A 20,704-nucleotide genomic window follows, 5' to 3' on the forward strand; every position below is an offset into this window, starting at 1 on the left:
GGGTCCAAGGCACTGGTAAACTCAAAGGAATGTAGATCCTGAACCCTGCGGGAGGGAGACTAGAGCAAACTTCTCGGCCTCCGGTCCCGGGAGGAGGGGGCTGTGGGTGGGTGGGATTTTGCCTCCTCTTACCCAGTAAAGTACCCATCACGCCCAGAACTCGCAGGCGCCCAGGAGGAGAAGGAGGAGGAGGAGGAGGAGGAGCGAGCTGGAGCAGGCAGTCTTTGGACGCGGTCATGCATAATTCATCAGCTAAACTTTCGGCTCCGCCCCTTTTCTGAGGGTTGGAGTTTTCCCTAAACTTTGTTTATGGGACAGTCCAGGAGCAACCGCGGCCGCTCCGTCTCCTCCTTCGTCTCCTCCTCCTTCTCCCTCTCTTCCTCCTCCTCCTTCTCCTCCTCCTCCTGCTCTGGGATAATCCAAGCTTGATGCTGGGTAGATGGAGGGGAGGATGTGAGAACGGAAACCCCTGTGCTGTTTGCCGTCCTCTGCCAGGTCAGAAGTCAAGTCCCGAGCTGGAAGTCTCGGTCCTGTGTCCACTTCCACTCGGCCCCCGGCTCCAGCCTCTAAGCAACTAGCCTGGGAGCAGCTGACGGACAAACCGACGGATCGAAGGACCCCAAGACCCCAAGAGCCGAGTCTGGCTACGGGACCGGACTCGGCCAAGTTGGGATCCGGACTGCGCGCCGGGCTCCCAGTTTGCGCCTTGGCCCATTCGGCCTGGGCGGGCTGCCAGGGTTCCCTTGGGCTCGGTCGCTCCGGGATCGGATCCTTCCTGAAGCTGAACAGCCTTGGGCTTCGGGGCGTGTGGTGCTCGGCACTCCTGGCCCTTGTCGGTTTGGGAAGCCGCGAACTCTCCCTGGACCCGGACCAGCCGGACCAGCGTCCTATTCGGCACTTCCAAGTGCCTTCCTCCTTCTTCTAATCCTCGTCCTCCCCCGCCCCAGGAACTTCTGTGCGACGAGAAAGTTGCATAATTGTCCAGGAGCCGAGGATTTCCCCTCCCCTCCCCCACCGGGCCCTGCCGCCTGGCGAAGAAAGGTCTGCTTGGGATCCGAGGAGAGGGCATCGATCCCCAGCTCCCTCCTAGCCAACTTTGCTTCAGTTTTAGGGGCTGATCGTAGCCCAGCCCCCGCCCCCCGCCCCCGCCCCCTTTTAATAAACCTGCAGCTCGGTGTGTGAGACTGAGTGTGAGATTGGGCGGCGCACGATGAATCCCGCTTCCGTCCCCACTCCTCTGCCGCCCCCGGGACAGCAAGTCATCCATGTCACCCAGGACCTCGACACCGATCTAGAAGCGCTCTTCAACTCGGTGATGAACCCCAAACCGAGCTCTTGGAGGAAGAAGATCCTGCCCGAGTCCTTCTTCAAGGAGCCGGACTCTGGCTCACACTCCCGTCAGTCCAGCACAGATTCGTCCGGCAGCCACCCTGCCCGGCTGAGCGGCGGCGGCGGCGGCGGCGGTGGCGGCGGCGTAGTCGCCGGGGGTGCCCAGCACGTTCGATCACACTCGTCGCCCGCCTCCCTGCAGCTGGGCACCGGGGCCGGGGCGGCTGCCAGCGCGGCGCAGCAGCATGCGCACCTCCGCCAGCAGTCCTACGATGTGACGGATGAGTTGCCCCTGCCTCCGGGCTGGGAGATGACCTTCACTGCCACCGGCCAGCGATACTTTCTCAAGTAAGTGACGGAGCTGCCGGACGCCTTCTGGCTGTCCCAGGAGCGGGTCCTGCGTGTGAGTGCGTGGGTCTACAGGTGTGCTTGTGTGTCTACACGGTGCGCACGTCTGGCTGTGCTGGAGTGCTTGTGTGTGCCGCTTGAGGACTCTTTTCTTCTCCAAGCTGAAGCTGGAGAGTGGTCCCGGGGCAGTTCGCTACAGTGTTGGCATTGTGTATGGTGAGGGGGCGGGGATCGTGACAGTCGGGATCCGATAGCCTGGGAAACTTAAATCTCCTCAGCCGTGGGAGCTTGAAATGAGACTGCTGGTGGGGATTCCCGTGCACCTAAGATGGGAGGGATGGAAAAGACCAGTCGGGTCTAAGAAGGTCCATGTTGGGGGGCTGGCAAGAGAATCTGCAGATGCCAAAGTGCCAAGAGTGGACAAGCAAGTTCCTGTCTTTGAGGCTCTTAAGGAAAGAGTGGATTTTTTTTTTTTTAAGAGGGGCGGCGCAGGTTTCTCTTTAATAGGAAGAAAGCTTAAAAAAATCTGAAAAGAAATCCGGGGAAATTGGACCCTCGATGTCACCCGCAGCTATTCTGTTGTTAGAGTAGTTTATAGTGTGGATAAAACAATTGTGTGGAAATTAGGTCAGTAGAGTTTCGTAGTGCCAGCTGGAGAGAACCTGGAAGACATCTAGATGGCCTCAGCTCGTTGTGCAAATTTCCTTTCCTACTCACAGCTTTGCTTAGGACATTAAACTTTAATTGAAGTTTGGACAATTGTAACCACAGACTTCCGGAAAGAAATCTGTGCCTGCTGCCTCCCTTCTAAGAAACTAATAGTTGTGAGGAGTACAAGGGGTGCATGCAATCTGAAATGTGGGCACGAATTCCCCTTTATAGTTCACTGGCCACTCGTTTTTTTAATCACATAATTTTCTGGAGTACATATTCATATGGGATCAAATTTGGTTTAAATCATTTGGAAAGGGGAGGGGACGGCTCCACAATTTCATTAAAGGTTCAGGAAATGTTAGAGCAGGTTGAGATTTGGGAGAGATCCATCATTGCATAGCTGAGGAAACTCAGACCTCTTTCTGTCTTTCGGGATCCTGTCAACCAGAGAGCAGATCTTTAGGTGGACCGGTCGCTACTTTTTCATTTTGAACAGCCTTGATTTAACCTGGGTTTAAATACTACCTTAGACACCTTCGTTTAAACCTACTTAAACCAAGTGGAGAGTCTCAGTTTTCTCCTGTAAAATGGGAGCAAAGATGCTTCTACTCTTAAGGAAAGGAAAATGCTTTGTTTCAAACTTTAAAGTGAAATATGGAGTGGATTCATTGTGATGAATGATTTTAGTGGTGTGGGAAGTTCCAGGTTTAGAATCCCCTTTCACCTATATGGATCAACATCTCCTCCTTACTTGAATGACACCCTTGCAAGGATATGTAACAGGCAGGACTTGAACTCAGATCTTCATGACTACTGTTCAGTTGTCTGTTTTTTAAAGTTCTGTATAAGTGAAATTTAGTGGTGGATTCATTTGTTGCTATTGAGAAAGATCCCCTTTAATTCATATTAGATGGCCCATTCCAAATAAATTAATTTGTGCTTATTAATGAATTAACTAGTAATTAATACTAGTGCTTATCTCAGTACCTGGTGCTATTTATTGATTGATTGACCTGACCACAAGGACATGAGGTTTTTTTGGTTTCTATTTTCATCTCTTAAACTTGTGCTGGTGAATAATTATCCGAGTAGCTCTTTCCTGCCCTTATCAAACCAAAGTAGGTGGCATTCTAATTAATGAATGCTGGTGGGGAATTCTTGAATTTATTTCTGATAAGGCCACTAGACAGAACTACTCTACTGAAGGACATCTCTTTGGTCATTTTGGCCCACAAAGTAGTTCATGAGTTGCATCCTGACAACAGTAGGGAGCTCTAGCCAGCAGAATTGGATCATGGGCAGATCCTTATCTTTTCTGAACCTCATTTTTTCTCATCTGTACAATGGGGGGAGGGTCCCAATTCCTCTAGTAACTAAGGCTCCCCCAGGGTTGTTTTGAGGATCCAGTGAGATAATAGAGGTAAAGAGTTTTGCAGTCCTTAAAATGATAAAAAGGAACCAATGCAGATGTCACTGCATTGACAGGGAATGTTTTAACTTTTCAATGCCTCCTGTAAGTCAAGAATAGTATTTATGATAATTTTAGTCTTGGAGTACAATAACTTAGTCTTAAAGGAGGTCCTTTTAGGCTTCCATCATCCTATTTTAAAGGTCAGGACGCCCATAAAATTAGTCATTTTAATTTTGCTTAGGTAATGAAATTTTCAAAGATCTTAATGTAATTTTATAGGGATGTGCTTAATTAAGTGTCTTGGTATAGTGGAAAAAGAACGGACTCTTTGTAGTCAGAGGATGTGGGTTCGAATTCCCTTGTTCATTTCAGCCTGTTTCTGTGTAACCTTGGCATAGTTACTTCCCCTCTCTAAACATCTGAGTTTCCTCACCTAGGAAATAAAAGGGTTGGGTTAGATCTCTCTGAAATTTCTCTCTGTTCTTACATTTCATGAACCCTTAATGAAATTTTGGGGCCATTTTTCTTTTTTCCAAATGACTTAAAAGAAGAAAATTGACACCGCATAAATCCATACTCCAGAAAATTATGTGTGATAAAAAATGAGTGGCAAATGAACTGTAAAGGAGAAGAACACTTGTGGAACTTAGAGGCTGGAGGAAAAGGGAGCATTCTCAGCTTTTCTTGGACCTGCTCCGAGCCCCACCTGGAGAGTACATAAGAAACACTGGCCAAAAAAGAAAAAAAAAATAGACTTGAGTTTTGTGTGTAAGTTGTTCCAGGACTGCTTTGGAAGGAACCCCCAAGCACTCACAATCTTTGAACCATTTGTGTACCTCTGAACTTTGTCCAGGAAAACTGGGCAAAGGGAGAAGTACAAAGAGAATACTTGGCCTTTGAGTTCATCTAAAGGTATTCTGTTCTAGGCTACCATTTCTTTGACACCAATTAAGTATGTAGGTTTTCCTCCCCTTCAAAACCCCCTTAACATTCCACCATGGCAGTCTGCCCTCCACCCTTCCCAACGGGCCACCTCTTCACTGACCAACTGATGGACTTGTCAGTGTAGACCATGCCAGTCACAGTCAAAACCGTGTTGAGTGGCAGAGTGATCTCTGCTGAAAGCAGAGCAGCATTGACCAAGTAGGGAGGAAGACTGAATCTTAAGTTGCTACTCTGTCAGAAGCAACCATTAAAGAGCAGATCTTTCAAGGCTTTGATTAAGGGTGAGGGAAAGAAGTACAGTATGTCATTGTAGTAGCCATGGTAGTAGATTTTGAAGCTGGGAGACCTGGGCTCAAATACTGCCTCTGACATTAACTGGGCGACTCTGGGCAAGTCCTAAACTCTAAATAGCAGTATCTGCATAAAATGAGGTGAATAATATTTATATTTTCTATCTTTCAAGGGTGATACGAAGAAATTGGTAAGCTATATAAATGTGAACTGTTATTATAACTAATACTATTAATAATAGGGCAGCGAGGTGGCATGGTGGATAGAGCTCTGGTTTTAGAGTCAGGAAGACTTGAGTTTAAATTAAATTCTGTCTCTGACATGTACTAGTTGTGTGACCTTGGGCAAGTCACTTAACTACTTGCCTTACTTTCCTCATCTATAAAATGAGTTAGAGAATGAAATGGCAAAGCACTCCAGTATCTTGGTGAAGAAAACCCCAAATGGGGTCATAAAGTATTACATACCAATTGAAACAACTCATACTATTAATAATAGGGGAAGGGCAGCTAGGTTTGCTCAGTGGGTAGAGAACTCATCTTTCAAAGTTCAAATCTGGCTTCAGACATTTCTTAACTGTGTGAGCCTGGACAAATCACTTAACCACAATTACCTAGCCTTTGCCATTCTTTTTCCTTGGAACAGATACTTAGTATTAATTCTAAGTCAGAAAGTTAGGATTTAAAAAAATAGGGCGTCTAGGTGACTCAATGGATAGAGTGCCAAGTCCGGAGTCAGATAGGCTCACCTTCCTGAGTTCAAATGGGACTTCAGATGATTCTTAGCTGGGTGAGCCTGGGCAAGTTACTTAACCCTGTTTGCCTCAGTTTCCTCATCTGTAAAATGAATTGGAGATGGAAATGGCAAACCACTCCAGTGTCTCTGCCAAGAAAATCCCAAATGGGGTCACAAAGAGTCAGACAGCATTGAAAAATGACTCAGTATCAAAATGAATAATAATTTACATGGTCATAGGAAGTGCCACTGATTGGTGGATTAAGTCATATATTAAAAAAAGTGATCACTGGTCTCTTGTTTTTATTCTTTTAAATATTTATTTATTTTTATGTATTTTTCCATGGTTCCATGATTCATGTTGTCTTACTCCCCTTTTTCCTCCCCCCTTCCGGAGGTGACAAGCAATTCCACTGGGTTATACATATATCACTCAATGCCTGTTTCCATTTTATTCATATCCATATAAACAAGTGATAAATCATGCTTTTATTCTGTGAGGTCTCTTGGTCCTCCTTGCCAAGTCCTCCTATGGATCAAATTGATTATCTGTGAAATAGGGCTAGGGTACAGGTGGTCTAACTTCCAAATGTTAGCTGAGCTATAACTAAAAGTTTACATCCTCGCCTAGCTCGCCAAAGCTCCAGCTGAAAATCACTAGAGCCTTCAAGTCAAACCAAGGCAGAAGTCTGTAGGGGAAGCAGTTGCAGGGCAGGGGAAAAAGCCAGAAGACCTGGCCCTTATTTTTGATCCAGCTATTTACTTCATACATTTTGAGCTGGAATGGCTCCCAGAAATAATCTCCTTGAACTGCTTCTTTTTGCAGGTGAGAAATCAAGGCTTAGAGAGAAACAGAGAAAGACAGGATTGGAACCCAAGCTCTCAAATGTTGTCCAATTCAGTACCTTACCCATTAGACCACACGATTGCCTCTTTGTCCCTGGGCAAGTCACTTAAACATTTGATCTCAGTTTCTCTACACCTGTAAAATAAAGGGATTGGATTTTTTGATGTCTCTTGCAACTCCAACTCCTGTGTCCTGTGATGAAATAAACTTTTGGGGAAGGTAGGGAAGAGGGTGGAGGCATATTCTCCAAGGAAAAGACCTCTTTTTCGTTTCTGTGTCTGACCTGATCCCTTTTCCATGGTTCAGAAAGGGCTCTTTTCCTCTTGCAGTACAGACATTCCATTATGGTAAATAGTAGCAGTGGAGAAGATCCAGAGTGAAAAGGTCTGCTTGTATTCTGAGTGTGGCTTGTAGCATTTTCCGACTGACTGTGTCTCATTTTAACAGGCTGTTAACCTGTGCTGTAACAATATTTTTCTTTAAGATAAAAGTAAATGTGTGCTCTTTAGCCATGTGTGGATTGCACAGCAGTGCTGATTGTATTCCCATTTTTACCTCTTCGTCCTAACGCAGCTGTTATCCATGGCCAAGCATAAATTCTCCTTGGGGATACAGTAGATTTACTGTGGATCTTCGCCTTTAGGTCTTTTTCTTTCCCCTCGAACCCTTATTTTTATCACTTCTAGGCCAGGAGAGCCTATCTGCTATTCACCAAGCTGCCTAGCTGCTCCCTCTTAAGTCTTTCAGTGTCAAGGAGGACGCTTGCTACCTTCTGTCCAAGCATATTTTTTTTACTCTTATTTTCTGTCTAAGTGACAGTTCTTAAGACAGAAAGGCAAAGATTAGGCAAACAGGGTTAAGTGATTTGCCCAAAGTCACACAGCTAAGATGTATCTGAGGCCAAATTTGAACCCAGTCCCTCCTGACGCCAGGTCTGGCATTCTATCCAGTGCCACCTACCTGCCCCAGCATGTATTTCTTTGTTGTTGTTATATTGGACCTGGGATTTCATGGGTAGAGGGAACTTCCCTGAGGAAACTCCCTCTCCCAATGGATATCAGCAACAGTTGGGCAATTTATCATCTTCAGAAGCTTGCTTGGGACACTCAAAAGTTAAATGACTTTCCTAGGGTCATCTGGTCTCATAGATATTTTATTTTCTCTCTGCAGTCAACTCAACCTCCTCCTAATCTCTCAATTGCCCTAATTAAATGAAAGTATTCTTTTTGATCAAGTAATAACAAATTAATGAATAATCTTGAGATTGCTGTTAGAAAGGAGGGGCTTTTCCAGCTCAGGTGACCATAATGTTTAACATTACAGTCTTTGTTTGATTGAACAGAGCTAAATCTGCTTTAGCCTTACCTTTTTGATAGTGTTTATAAAAGAGGCAGAAAAATGGACTGAACTTTGGACTTAGTCAGGAAGATCTGTGTTTGAATCTTACTTTACAGGAATTCTAGGTGTGTGACCCTAGGCAAATCACTTCACCTCCCTTAACCTCAATTTCTTTATCTGTAAAATGGACATAATAATAGCACCTACCTCCCAGGTTGTTGTGAAAACCAGATAAGATAACAGGTAAATCTTTGTCAGCTTTAAAGTGTTATAGCAATACTAGCTGCTAATATTATTATTAATTGGGGATTACAGTAGTTATGTGAAGAAATTGCTGTTGTCCTTTTATATAATTTCCAAGTAGAATATTAGGGATTTAAAATTAAAAATTTGTTTTAAAAATTTTATTTATTTATTTAGAATATTTTTCCATGTTTCCATGATTCATTTTTTTTCCTCCCCTCTTCTCTCTCTCCCCTCCTGGAGCCTATAAGCACGAATTTAAAAATTTAACTAAATCCTGGCAGCCTTTTATTTTCCTTGTGGGCCAACAGTATGACCACAGCGCAACTACAAAAAGTCTCTCACTGCTGGTCCAAAGGGTAGGTGTAGGAAAAGGCAGGGACTGTGTTGGTCTAGGAGCTGGCCCTCAGAAGTAAGCCATGCCCATTTCAGTAGGGAGACTTGGGCTGTGTGTATGTGTGTGTGTGTGTGTGTGTGTGTGTGTGTGTGTGTGTGTGTGTGTGTGAGAGAGAGAGAGAGAGAAAGAGAGAGAGTCAGACAGACAGATGTAGAGAAATAGAGAAGAGAGACAGAGAAAAACACAGAAATGTATATGTATATAGATGTGCATATGTGTGAATCTATACCATATATACACACAGAAATATATGCATAAGGATTGTGTTTGTGATTGGTTGTACCTTCTCTGAAATTGATGGAGAGTCTTGGAGAGTCACCTAGGTCCAGGAGGTCAAACTCAGATAGAAGGGGAAGGGGGGAACCCCTAAACCATATAGAAGGATTCCTGCAGATGCCCTATTGATTTAAAAAACTGCCTATTAGTGTTTTCAGTGTCATATATAATATAATATAAATATATTATTTATTTCCTAATTACATTTTAGTCATGTTTGAGCTGACTCCATGTTTGATGAATGAGAAGTTAGCTGGTTTGCCCATGATCACATGGTGTCTGAAGGTGTGAATGACCCCTAGCCTTCTTAGCTTGACACTGGCTCTTTGTCCACTATGCCAAGCTCCTTTTCTACATATATACATGTACACAGGGAAGTTTCTTATTGTTGTATTGTGTGGTTCCTTCTTTATTCTTCTGACACTATTGATTCCTTCACTCTTATCCCCCATACACATGTGAATGTGCCTGTGTCTATGTACGTATGTATGGGTGTAATACTTGAGAAGCACTGGGTTGAGGTGCGAAACAACTGAATTTGGAGTAAGAGGACAAAGATTCACATTCCTTTTGTCACTTACTACCTGTGTGACCTTGGGTAAATCACTGAACTTCTCATCTTCTAAGTCTATGATCCTATGACCTTGGGAACAAATGAGAATTCCCAAGGGAAAGGGGAGATGTAAAGATAATTTTATGATTGTGACCTAAACTAAATTAATTATTGGTTGCCAGGAGATATCCCAAATAAAATACCCAAGTCAGCTGGAAATTTATGGTGATTTTAATTAATATAGAGGAAAGAATTAAAGAGACAGAGAGAGAGAGAGAGAGAGAGGAAATGAGTTAATTTAAACTGCTCTGGCTCAGGCTGAGCCAGGCAGGAGTTCAAGGCCTTGGCCAATGGGTCTCCCCTGAGAGCCAAGGGAAAAGGGAGTCAGTCTTATCACTCACCAGGTGACGGTCTCAAGGAAGTTGTCTGAGGAAGCTCCTCCAGGCTTGAGTTCCAGGATCGAACTGGCACCCAGTCTGCTCACAGGAAGTCACCAGCCAGAGCCACCTCTCCGGGAAAAGAGATCGAAGAGAGGAAGCAAAATATATGGGCGGTTTTATATCACTTTCCTGTGTCTCATCTGTACCAATGGTAGCTTAGCTTGACTTAGGACAGCCCAAGGGTCTGTCAGCTGTTTTCTGCACATGTTTATCAAAGGCCATTCTCCTGAATACTTAATCCTTAAGTATGGGTATAGACATTCCTGATTTTGTCAGACTAAGTATTTTCATTTGCTACAATCAGGAGATAGCTAAATTCAATCTTCACAGAGATGTATAAAAGTCCAATATAGAATCCTGGAAGAACACTCCCGAGATGGGAGATAGCATAGTAGGGATGACCCAAGCAAAGGAGATTGGCCAGATGGAGAGAAAGAAAATGGGGAGACACCAGTTTCACCAAAGCCAAGAAAGGAGAAAATGTGTGGAAGGAGAGGTGATAGATGGGTCCTAAAGCCCAGCTCCAGAGAAGTCCAGAAGGATAATGACTGACCCTTCCAGTTTGGCAATGAAGACCTACTGGAAAAATACCATCAGTAAATTTTTTATTATAGCACAGGCTAAGAGTGTATTGGGCATTCTGGAAAATATAGCAAATTATGTTCTAGATATAGGCAGAATTTTTCACATTCTATCTTCCTTATTGATGCTATTTATAGTTTGGAATCCAATATATGAAGCACTTAGTAAATGATGAATACTATATTAATTAATAACAATAATAATAATTATTGTTATTTATTGTTATTATCATTCACTCAAGTTCTACTCAGATGGTTCATGGCAGCATAGAGGTGATTGCAGGTTCTTTTTTTTTTATCCTTACCTTCCGTCTTAGAATCAATATCATTTATTAGATCCAAGGCAGAAGAGCCGTAAAGGCTGGGCAATGGGGGTTATGCAACTTGACCAACGACCCTGCCATGCCAGCAGAACAGAAGCTTTGGAAGTCCCGCCAATCTGTAAACAGGGTGGACTATGGATCATCCCAAATTTGGAGCTTCTTATCCTCAGTCTACTTGTCTGTAGGGTGGGTTTGGTTTATTTGTTTTTGTTTTTTGGTCCCAACCATTCCAGGAGAGAGCTTGTGATTTGCAAGTTAGTGGACATCAGTTAAATTACAAATATAATAATAACAACAATAATATAATACCCAGGGTTAGTTTGGTGAAGAGAAGTCCCTCTGAGGGAATTCCCTCTACCAACTCAGATTAGCTACTCTTCTACAATTTATAGTCTTGGAGATTTGCCTGGGGCTCTTAGAATTTAAATGACTTGCTCTGGGTCATATGGTCAGTGGTAGGACATGAAGACTGCCTTCATGACTCCAGGGCTGACTGAGTCTCTTTCCATGACCATAATAGGCCCTGTAATTAAGTACTCCATTGATTAGATCCCTTGTTGTTGTTGTTTAGTTGTGTCACACACTTTATGGCCCTCTTTGGGGGTTTTTTGGGCAAAGATTGGAGTCCTTTTCCATTTTCTTCTCCAGATTATTTTATAGAAGAAACCAAGCCAAACAGGGTTAAGTGACTTGCCCAGGGTCACACAGTTAGTAATTCTGCTGAGACTGGGTATGAACATAGGTCCTCCTCACTGCAGGCTTGGCATTCTATCCACTGTAACACTGAACTGCCCCATTAGATGGTAATTATTATTTTATATTTAATAATTATATTACCTTATGAAGAGTAAAAAAAATTCCTTAAGAAAATTTTATTTAGTCCATTTAGAACATTTTCCCTTGGTTACAATAATCACAATATTTCCCTCCCTCCCCTCCCACCACCCCTTCCCATGGCTGATGAGCAATTCCACTGGGTTTTACATGTGTCCTTGATCAGAACCCATTTCCACGTTGTTGATGTTTGCACTAGGTAAGAGTTAAATTTTTAAGTTAATTCAGATGATTTTTGCCTGCTAGTGTAGATTTGAGTCTCAGAGGTTTATTTCTGAGCATTACCCTTGAATCTAGATTATTTTTGGATTAAATCATTCTTAGTTAAATTAAATTTAATAAGTTAAATCATTATCTTTGGAGATAGGATGGGGTGAAAACAATTAGGCGTTATGCCAATTCTCTATTTCTGGTTTGTTTTTCATGCTTCTTACTATTGGGAGAAGCAAAAAGAATGTGTTCAGTGTTTCAGCCTAGAAAAGCAGGATGACCAAATTGTCTTCCTGACCTGGAGAGGTTTCAGTGTTCCTGTCTATAAAATGGGTATAATGATATTGTATTGTCTCAAGGAGAGAATTAGCTGCATGATCTTGGTAAAGTAGCTTAAAGATGAACAATGAAGGTGCTTAATGCCTTAATTATAACTGTTGAGAATGATTAAATCCCAATTGGGGTGGCGAGTTCAAGATAAAATGAGCCTAAAGTATAATGAGAGAGATAGGGTTTGTAGGGATCCCAGCCTGACCTTTTAGTTCCTGCTGCTGCAAGGAAGGACATAAGGAGACCCATGACGCCCGCCCCTGCAGAAGTGAAATACCTGACCGCTGCGCCTTGAGGTTAGGGGAAAAAAGTCATAAAGTAATGTAATCTACAATTGCCCTTTTCTATGAGGACCTTTAGCACTGAAGACCTGGGGCCGGGGTCTTGGTGGTTGTCATCTTCCTAGGAATGAGAGGGGCTCGAGCCCATTTCAGAAGCCTAATATGAGGATGCAGGGCAGTTGTTAAAATTTTTTTGGGTCATTGATCTCTTTAACTATCTGGCAAACCCTATGAATACCCTTTTATTTTTTTAATTAATTAAAAATATTTTTAAACCCTTACCTTCTTTCTTAGTATCAGTTCGAAGAGAGAAGGTGGGGAATAAGGGCTAGGAATTGGGATTAAGTGTCTTGCCCAGGGTCATGCAGTGAGGAAGGGTTAGGAGTCAGATTTGAACCCTGGTCCTCCCAACTCCAGGGCTGGCTCTATCCACTGAGCCACCTGGCTGCCCCTAAAGGAAATGTGGTTAGTCTGGTATGATCAATTTTTTTTCAGGGGGAAGGAAAATGGGGCTAAGTGACTTGCCCAGGTTTACATAGTGAAGGAAGTGTCTGAGGCCAGTTTTGAACCTAGGTCTTCCCCACTATGCTACCTCCCCATCCCGACCTTTTTTAAAATAATCTAAGGAAATGCTAACATTCACTGAGAGAGCAGCAAAAATGAATGAGTGAATAAGTAACAAATAAATCGATATTTCCCATCTAAATTCATGTATCCCTGAAATCTATCTGTCCAAAAACTCTAGGTTAAAAACCCCTGGTATACAGTGATACTTTATTAGCCTTTCCTAAATAATCTTTATAAATGAATTTATAAATGTCTAAATGAAAACAAATTCTGAGGGTCCTGAGTATTTTTATTCATGACACCTAGGTAGTGTTTTCCCTCCTTCAGTGTCCCTAGCTATAAAATGGGAATAATGATAGTATATTGTCTCAGGGAGAAGATTAGCTATATAGTGATGGTAAAGTAGCTTAACGATACAGAACTAAGGTGCTTAATGCTTGATAGAGCCCTGGATATGGAGTTGAGGAGAACCAGAGTTCAACTGTAGTTTCAGACACTTAATAGTAGTGTGACTGAGGAAGTCACTCAACCTGTTTGCCTCAGTTTCCTCATCTGTAAAATAGCTGTAATGATAGTCCCTACTTCCCACAACATAATTACATAAGATGTTATTTGTAAAGTGCGTTGAAAATCTTAAATCGGGAGCAGCTGGGTGGCTCAGTGGATTGAGAGTCAGGCCTAGAGATGGGAGGTCCTGGGTTCAAATCTGGCCTCAGACACTTCCCAGCTATGTGACCCTGGACAAGTGACTTGACTCCCATTGCCTAGCCCTTCTGCCACTCTTCTGCCTTGGAGCCAATACATAGTATTGATTCTAAGATGGAACATAAGGGTTAAAAAAAAAATCTTAAAGCCTTATAAAAGTCTATCATCATCTTCATCATTACTTTTGATGAAAATGATGATGTATATAATGCCTAAGGGCTTGATAACTGGGAATTCCTTCCTTAAGGATCACCAGGCAATATGTATCTATAGTTTGATTCTTTCATGGATCTGTGAAAGGCATAGCCAAGGAAGTACATGGGGCTCCTCCCCTTACTAGTTCAGATCTCCACCCATTTATATTTTATCAGAGACCATAACACAAAATTCAACATAATTATATCCTGTCTGTCATGGCCTGCTGATGGTTGTTTCATGTTAGTCTTGGGTCCCCCTTGAGATTCTTACAGGCTTTATAATCCTTGCATAGCTTCCATAGTAGTTAGGAAAGCACTGAGTACAGAAATGCTCAATCAATAAATATAAAGTGGTTGATGCTTCCATCACCACCAAGATCATTGGTGTTTTCTCAGAGTCCTCAGGAAGCCTCTCTCTGCTCATTCTTATCAATCTTCTTTTTTGCTATCTCTAGATATGAAAATAGAAAAGTAGACATTTATGAAAAGAATAACTCCTCTTCATGCCTTTGAGGAGATCTTCCACCCAACATGGCGGGACCTGTCCTTTAGATCTTGATATTGGGAAGATAACCAACACCAGTGGTGGCCAGCTCATTTGTGTCTATGGCCAATCCTCCTCTTTCAGTCATGTGTGTATTCTTTATCTTTTAAAATTGTTACCTTACTATGTATTGGTTCTAAGGCAGAAGAGCGGTAAGAGCTAGGCAATGGGGGGGTTAAGTGACTTCTCTAGGGTCACACTGCTAGAAAGTGTCTGAGGGCAGATTTGAACTCAGGTCCTCTTGATTCCAGATCTGGTGCTCTATCCACTATGCTTCTCAGCTGCCTCCGCCCCCACACCCAATTCAATTTCTGTGAGGAGATGGAATCTCCTCTCTGATATAAATTCGAGAGAAATACCTTTTCACTATATGAACACCAATAATTGACATGAACAGACATGTCTCAACATTATTTTTTCTTTAGGTAAATATGAGCCAATCCACCTCTAGAGAAATAACTAATGGAGTCTGGATGCATTTCAAAGCATACTCCTTTTCACTTTATTTTCTTCATTTACTTTTTTTATGATATGGGTCCCCATCTGTAAAGATTAAAATTTAGGGGAAACTGAGGCAGGTAGAAATTAGTTTCTCTCTGCAAGGAGTATTATATTTTTAGAGGTTTGTTGAAGATTAAGGATTAAAGAAAATACAGAATAAGAAAACACGTGTCTAGGCCCAGAGAGGCCTAGACATAACCTCACCTACATCATCAAAAGAGATGCTTCTGCTTACAAGCAGAAACAGGAAAGAAAAAAAGAGACCCTGCCATGGGCGGAGACCCTTTAGATAATGATTTTGCTCAAGTGAGACCAGGTGAGAATTCAGTGAGATTACAAAGCATTCTGGGGAAGTGGAGCAAGGGCTTCTGGGGATTGAAGTCCTGGATAGATTCAAGTCTATTTTTACACATCCATAACATGAGTAACATAGAATGTGTTGATCCTACATGTATTATCTCTATCAAACTGGTTGCCGTCTCTGGGAGGGGGAGGGAGGGAGAGAATTCAGACTTCAAAATTTTGGGAAATGCATATTACAATTTTTTTATATTTAATTGGGAAAAATAAAATATTATTGGACAAAGGAGATAAATATAAGCCAGACAACTTTAGACCTATGGGGGAAAGCTTTAAATTCAATCAGGAAGTATTATTACTACAGAGTAGCAGAGCTTCAAAGACACTCAGAGTCCATTTCTCTGTCTACTCTCCTCCTTTTACAGTTGGAGAAACCAAGACTCAGAGAAACTAATTGGCAGTATTACAGAGGCAGTAAATAGAAGAGCTGAGGTCTGAACCCAAGTCCTCTTTCTGCAAATTCAACTCTCCTTCCATTGCATCAGGTTGAAGAAAACTTCAGTTATCCAGAAAATTTGTTTATATGACTGAGGACCAACGCATGAGTACATTCTTTTTTTTTTTTTTTGGCTTTTTGTTTCGCATGAGTACATTCTGAATAAATGAGGTGTATATTGAATGGAGAAGGAAATGGCAAACCACTCTAGTGACTTTGCTCAGAAAACCCCAAATGGAATCACAAAGAGTGACTACTGAAACAATTAAACCACAACTAGATTGAAATTAAGCTTTCTTCATATTAGCCATTCTATTTGACTTTCATTTTAAGAAGCATGAAGTTCTATCATCCTAAACCACATTTCCTAGACTTCTTTTCCATGCTTGCTCTAATTCCCAAATTAAACTCTAATGGAAGGGCACAAATCAATAGTCGGGTAATTTATTCTTTTTTAAAAAACCCTTGCCTTCTGTCTTAGAATCAATACTGAGTATTGGTTTGAAGGCAGCAAGGGGTGGGGAGTAAGGGCTAGGCAATGGGGGTTAAGTGACTTGCCCAGGGACACATAGCTAGGAAGTGCCTGAGGTCAGATTTGAATCTGGGTCTGGTTCTCAATTCACTGAGCTACCTTCCCCCCCCAGTAGTTTACTCTTATATGACTGAGGGATGATGATTCTGACCTGTCCTAGATGGATTTTCAATTAAAAATATTCTGTGTTTGATCTGGTACCACTCCATATTAGCTTGTTGCTTTTCAAAAGCACTTTGACACTCCTTGAGCCTGGCAATTTGAGATAAAACTAGTTTTGTGCTTAACCTACCTTAGGGCATTTTCAATTGCAGTCTTAGAAATAATAACCTAATTGATTAGAGATAAATACATCTATCTGGTGGCTTGTTTAATATAATAAACTCTAATCTTTCTTGGTGATTTTCCTATACTTCTAGAACTTTATATGGCATGTGCGCTAGAGGGGGCTTCTCCCTTCTCCCTTTCCAGGTGCCTGAGGACATTTTCCCCATCACCCTCTCCTCTGCCCAGCAGCCCAATGGGAGTGCTTCCTCCATCCCCTGTCTGGGGTAAGAGGGTGGCTTACATGAGGTATGAGGGTTGCGATTTGGGCACTCAGTTTCTAAAAGATTTGCCATCACTATTCTAGAATATTTTCGTTTAACATTTCTAGAATATTCTAGAATATTTACGTTTCTCTTCCCTCAGGTTCATGTGAAACACTTCTCTGTCTAGGTGTTTAGAGACAAGCAGTGTCTAAACTAACAAGTTGGAGAGTCCCAGAGCCAAGGAGGTAGACATACATTGTTCAGACTGATTTTTTATTTATTTTCTCCACCTAGACAAGTGATTTTCTTAAAAATGGCATTGGGTAGATGTAAGTAGTCATGCTTTTTCCTCAACTGATTTATACATATGACTCTTTTTTTTTTTTAAACCCTTAACTTCCATCTTGGAGTCAATACTGTGTATTGGCTCCAAGGCAGAAGAGTGGTAAGGGCTAGGCAATGGGGGTCAAGTGACTTGCCCAGGGTCACACAGCTGGGAAGTGTCTAAGGCCAGATTTGAACCCAGGACCTCCTGTACATATGACTCTTAAAAGGACTTCCCTAGAAGCTTGACTATTCTCTGGGAAGACTTGAAGTTCTAGGATAAGATGCTTGGGTTGTTTTGACCATGAATTTGGGTAGTGGATTTGGTTGATAATGATAGGAAAAAGATCTGATTGCCCCCTCCTACCATCATACTTCAGCTTATTTAATTTCCTCCCTCTCTTGAAAAACCCTCCTTACACATGATATCCAGGAGTTGCTTTGAAATCCAGGCTTGAAATACCTAGCTGGAACATCAGGCCGGGGCCCCAGAATATTGAATGGGCTGTGCAGCAGCCCCCAAGAAACTTAGTTAGACAAGCTACAGATCAGGATGTGTACCTGGCAACAGGAATAGACAAAGTCAGAAAGGAAGCAGTAAAAACTGAAGACTTAGTGGGTCTGGTTGAAGACCAAATTCTGTGGTCAGCTGGTTCCCAGAGAGCTTCAGATGGAGGCAGTCTAGTACCCTGGAGAGCTCTTGGGAAGAGCAATTGCTCTGACTGAGTCTGGGGGATCCATCTAATCCAGAGACCTTTTTAGATGACCCATCTTTACTCTAGAACTATCTGGTTGTTAAAAAAATATTCTTTTCTTTTACATTCTCTTTGTCCCAGTGTGAATTGGGCCACGATAACCACAAGAAATTTTAACTTTTCCATCAACTGGCAGGTTTGAATAGGCTGAATTTTCTTCCTCTTCCTCTTTTACTTGATCCTTTGAAGGGTCCTCTCCGTACTTTGGAGCAGGAACCTTCCCAGAGCTGGACCTTAACACAGGGAGTAATTTGCTAAGAGGATTAGATTTCTCTACTGAGGCCAACCAATGTTGACTTGACAGGAAAACAATTAAGAGACCTCTAGCTCCCATGTTTAATAGTATTTTATGGTAAAGTACTATGAACAGCTAGGTAGTAGAGTTTATACCACAATGCATCTGGAATTCCTTTATCAATGAAGATATGTAGCACCTTCTCTGCCCAATTAATATTCTTAGAGAATTATCTTGGGCATTGAGCTAGGTGGCACAGTGGAGGGATAGAACACTGGGCTTAGAGTTAGGAAAACTTATCTTCCTGAGATGAAATCTGATCTTAAGCACTTACTAGCTATGTGACCCTGGGTAAGTCACTTAACCTTGTTTGCCTCAGTTTCTTCAAATGTAAAATGAGCTGGAGGAAGAAGTGTCAAGTCACTCCAGTTATCTTTGCCAAGAAAACTCCAAAATGGGGACACACAGAGTCAGACATGACTGTAATGACTGAACGACAACACTAACTGAGAAATCAACTAAATTTCCCAGTTATACAGCCAATAAATCGGAGGCAAGGACCTGAACTCAGGACATTCTGACTCTGATGTCATTTCTTTATAGCACCACATTGCTTGAGAGAATATATAGTAGGTAGATAATGGCAAGGCAGCCTCAAAGCCATGAAAACCTTGGTTTGTGTCTTTTTTGGCTGTCCTTACTGATAATATCTCCTGTGACTCTTAACTTCTCAGTACCCTCAGGGAATTCTAAAACTCTCTCTTATATAGAGAAGATAAGTATCTGAAGCTCATAGACTAAGTGACTTGCTCAAGGTCACATAGGCTCATAAGGAAGGGGGCAGAGATGTGATTCAGAACTAGGTCTTCTGGTCCTAAGTCTCTCAGCCCAATTCTCTTTAATCTAAAGGATGCTGCCATAAATCCTGTGCTGAGAAAGTATTTCTAGAATTTCACTGGAGAGAAATTTGGTGACCTTTCCGAAGGTTTTTCTTCTACCTTGTTGAGAAGCCTCAAAGCTTATTTATTTTTTATTTTTAAAAACCCTTACCTTCTGTCTTGGAATCAATACTGCGTATTGGCTCCAAGGCAGAAGAGTGGTAAGGGCTAGGCAATGGGGGTCAAGTGACTTGCCCAGGGTCACACAGCTAGGAAGTGTCTGAGGCCAGATTTGAACCTAGGACCTCCCATCTCGAGACCTGGCTCTCAATCTACTGAGCTACCCAGCTGCCCCCTCAAAGCTTATTTTAATCAACCAATATCTTTATTTTCAGCCCAACTATGAAAATGCTATTGTTACTCTTTGATTTAGAATTCTTATAATTATTTGTGTTTATAATTATCATACCAGTATTACTGGAACATTCAATTCAGTACTGTAATAAAAAGTGTCCTGGTTAAGAATCAGTTTGAATTTATAGTTCAAAATAATGTGGATCGTTAGTTTCAGATACACATTTTGCCATTCACATCTTGGTTTTTATCAATATTTGAAGTGATTTTGATACTGGGAAAAATACATTTCTTATGCATGTATATTCTTTGGACTGGACATGCTTAGCCATCTTTTAAGATAGACATAAACAAACGAGTTAAAGTTGTATTCAACAGAAATATTTATTTGAAGGAAGGAAACGGAAGTCTGAGGAAAGACGGCTTGCTACTTAAGTAAAGCTTCAAGTATAATCAAGTGTGTTTTAAAATATAACCGCCTTCTCATTCATGCACACATGTATACATATAACATACATGTGATATATGTATAAATATACACAGACACACGGGGGGGGGGGGCTGAACGTAGAGAACTTCCATTGTGTAAGTTCCTTCCATCAACTCAGCTAAGTAGTTTGTATCTTAGAGTTTTAGAGAGTTGCCTAGATTACTGAAGAATTAGGTGATCTGCCTCCCCATCCTTACACAATAGTATTTGTTGAAGACACAGACTATGATTTTTTTTTTCAAACCCTTACTCTCTGTCCTAGTAAACTCTAGATTAGGCAAACAGGGTTAAATTCCCTACCCAGGGTCATGCAGCTAGGAAATGTCAGAGACCAGATTTGAACCCATGTCCTCCAGACTTCAAGCCTGGCGCTGTATCCACTAAGCCACTCTGGGCTAACTTAAAAAAAGATATATATATATATATATATATACATTTATTTATTTATTTTATTTATATGTTTATATTTATATGTGACTTTATAGGCAGAGGACTGACTACTGCGTAATGAACATTTTTGGGCACAGAAGCTACTAAATACCATCTACCAGGGTTCAGAGGGTAGCATTCTGCCAAATCCCACACCAATGAAATCATAGTTCCTTGAAATATTGAAACGTGTCTCTGATTATTTTTATTTTTACCTTTGGTCCAAAAGAAGACCTTTATGTAATGTATTTAAAACCTGTGCCACTCTATACAAAAGGAAGTTGACTTTTTGGTACTTTGTCTAGTTTTAAAAACATTAATATTTAGCCTTTATTTTGCTGTATCTTGCCAAGCAGAAGAACTCAGTTTAGCTTGCATAATTGTGAATTTGATTGGAGGGGTTAATATTAAAGAAATCAGTAAAGCAGGGCAGCTACCTAGCTCAGTGGATTGAGAGCCAAACCAGGAGATGGTTCTTCGTCAGTTCTTCAAATCTGACCT

The 20,704-nt window shown here is 41.8% G+C and overlaps 1 protein-coding gene across 2 annotated transcripts in view; it reads left to right on the forward strand.

Moving 5' to 3' along the window:
* Positions 1–1,119: 1,119 nt before the first annotated feature.
* The window catches only part of WWTR1 (WW domain containing transcription regulator 1), a 195,967-nt gene continuing 176,382 nt past the window's right edge, over positions 1,120–20,704 (forward strand). For both annotated transcript variants that reach the window (XM_007502050.3, XM_056807179.1), the window contains exon 1: positions 1,120–1,677. In XM_007502050.3, coding sequence (XP_007502112.1) covers positions 1,211–1,677 — 467 coding nt within the window. In that variant the 5' untranslated portion in view covers positions 1,120–1,210. The remainder of the gene's footprint in view (positions 1,678–20,704) is intronic.

This window comes from Monodelphis domestica, chromosome 8, assembly GCF_027887165.1.
Source record: "Monodelphis domestica isolate mMonDom1 chromosome 8, mMonDom1.pri, whole genome shotgun sequence".
NCBI lineage: Eukaryota > Metazoa > Chordata > Mammalia > Didelphimorphia > Didelphidae > Monodelphis > Monodelphis domestica.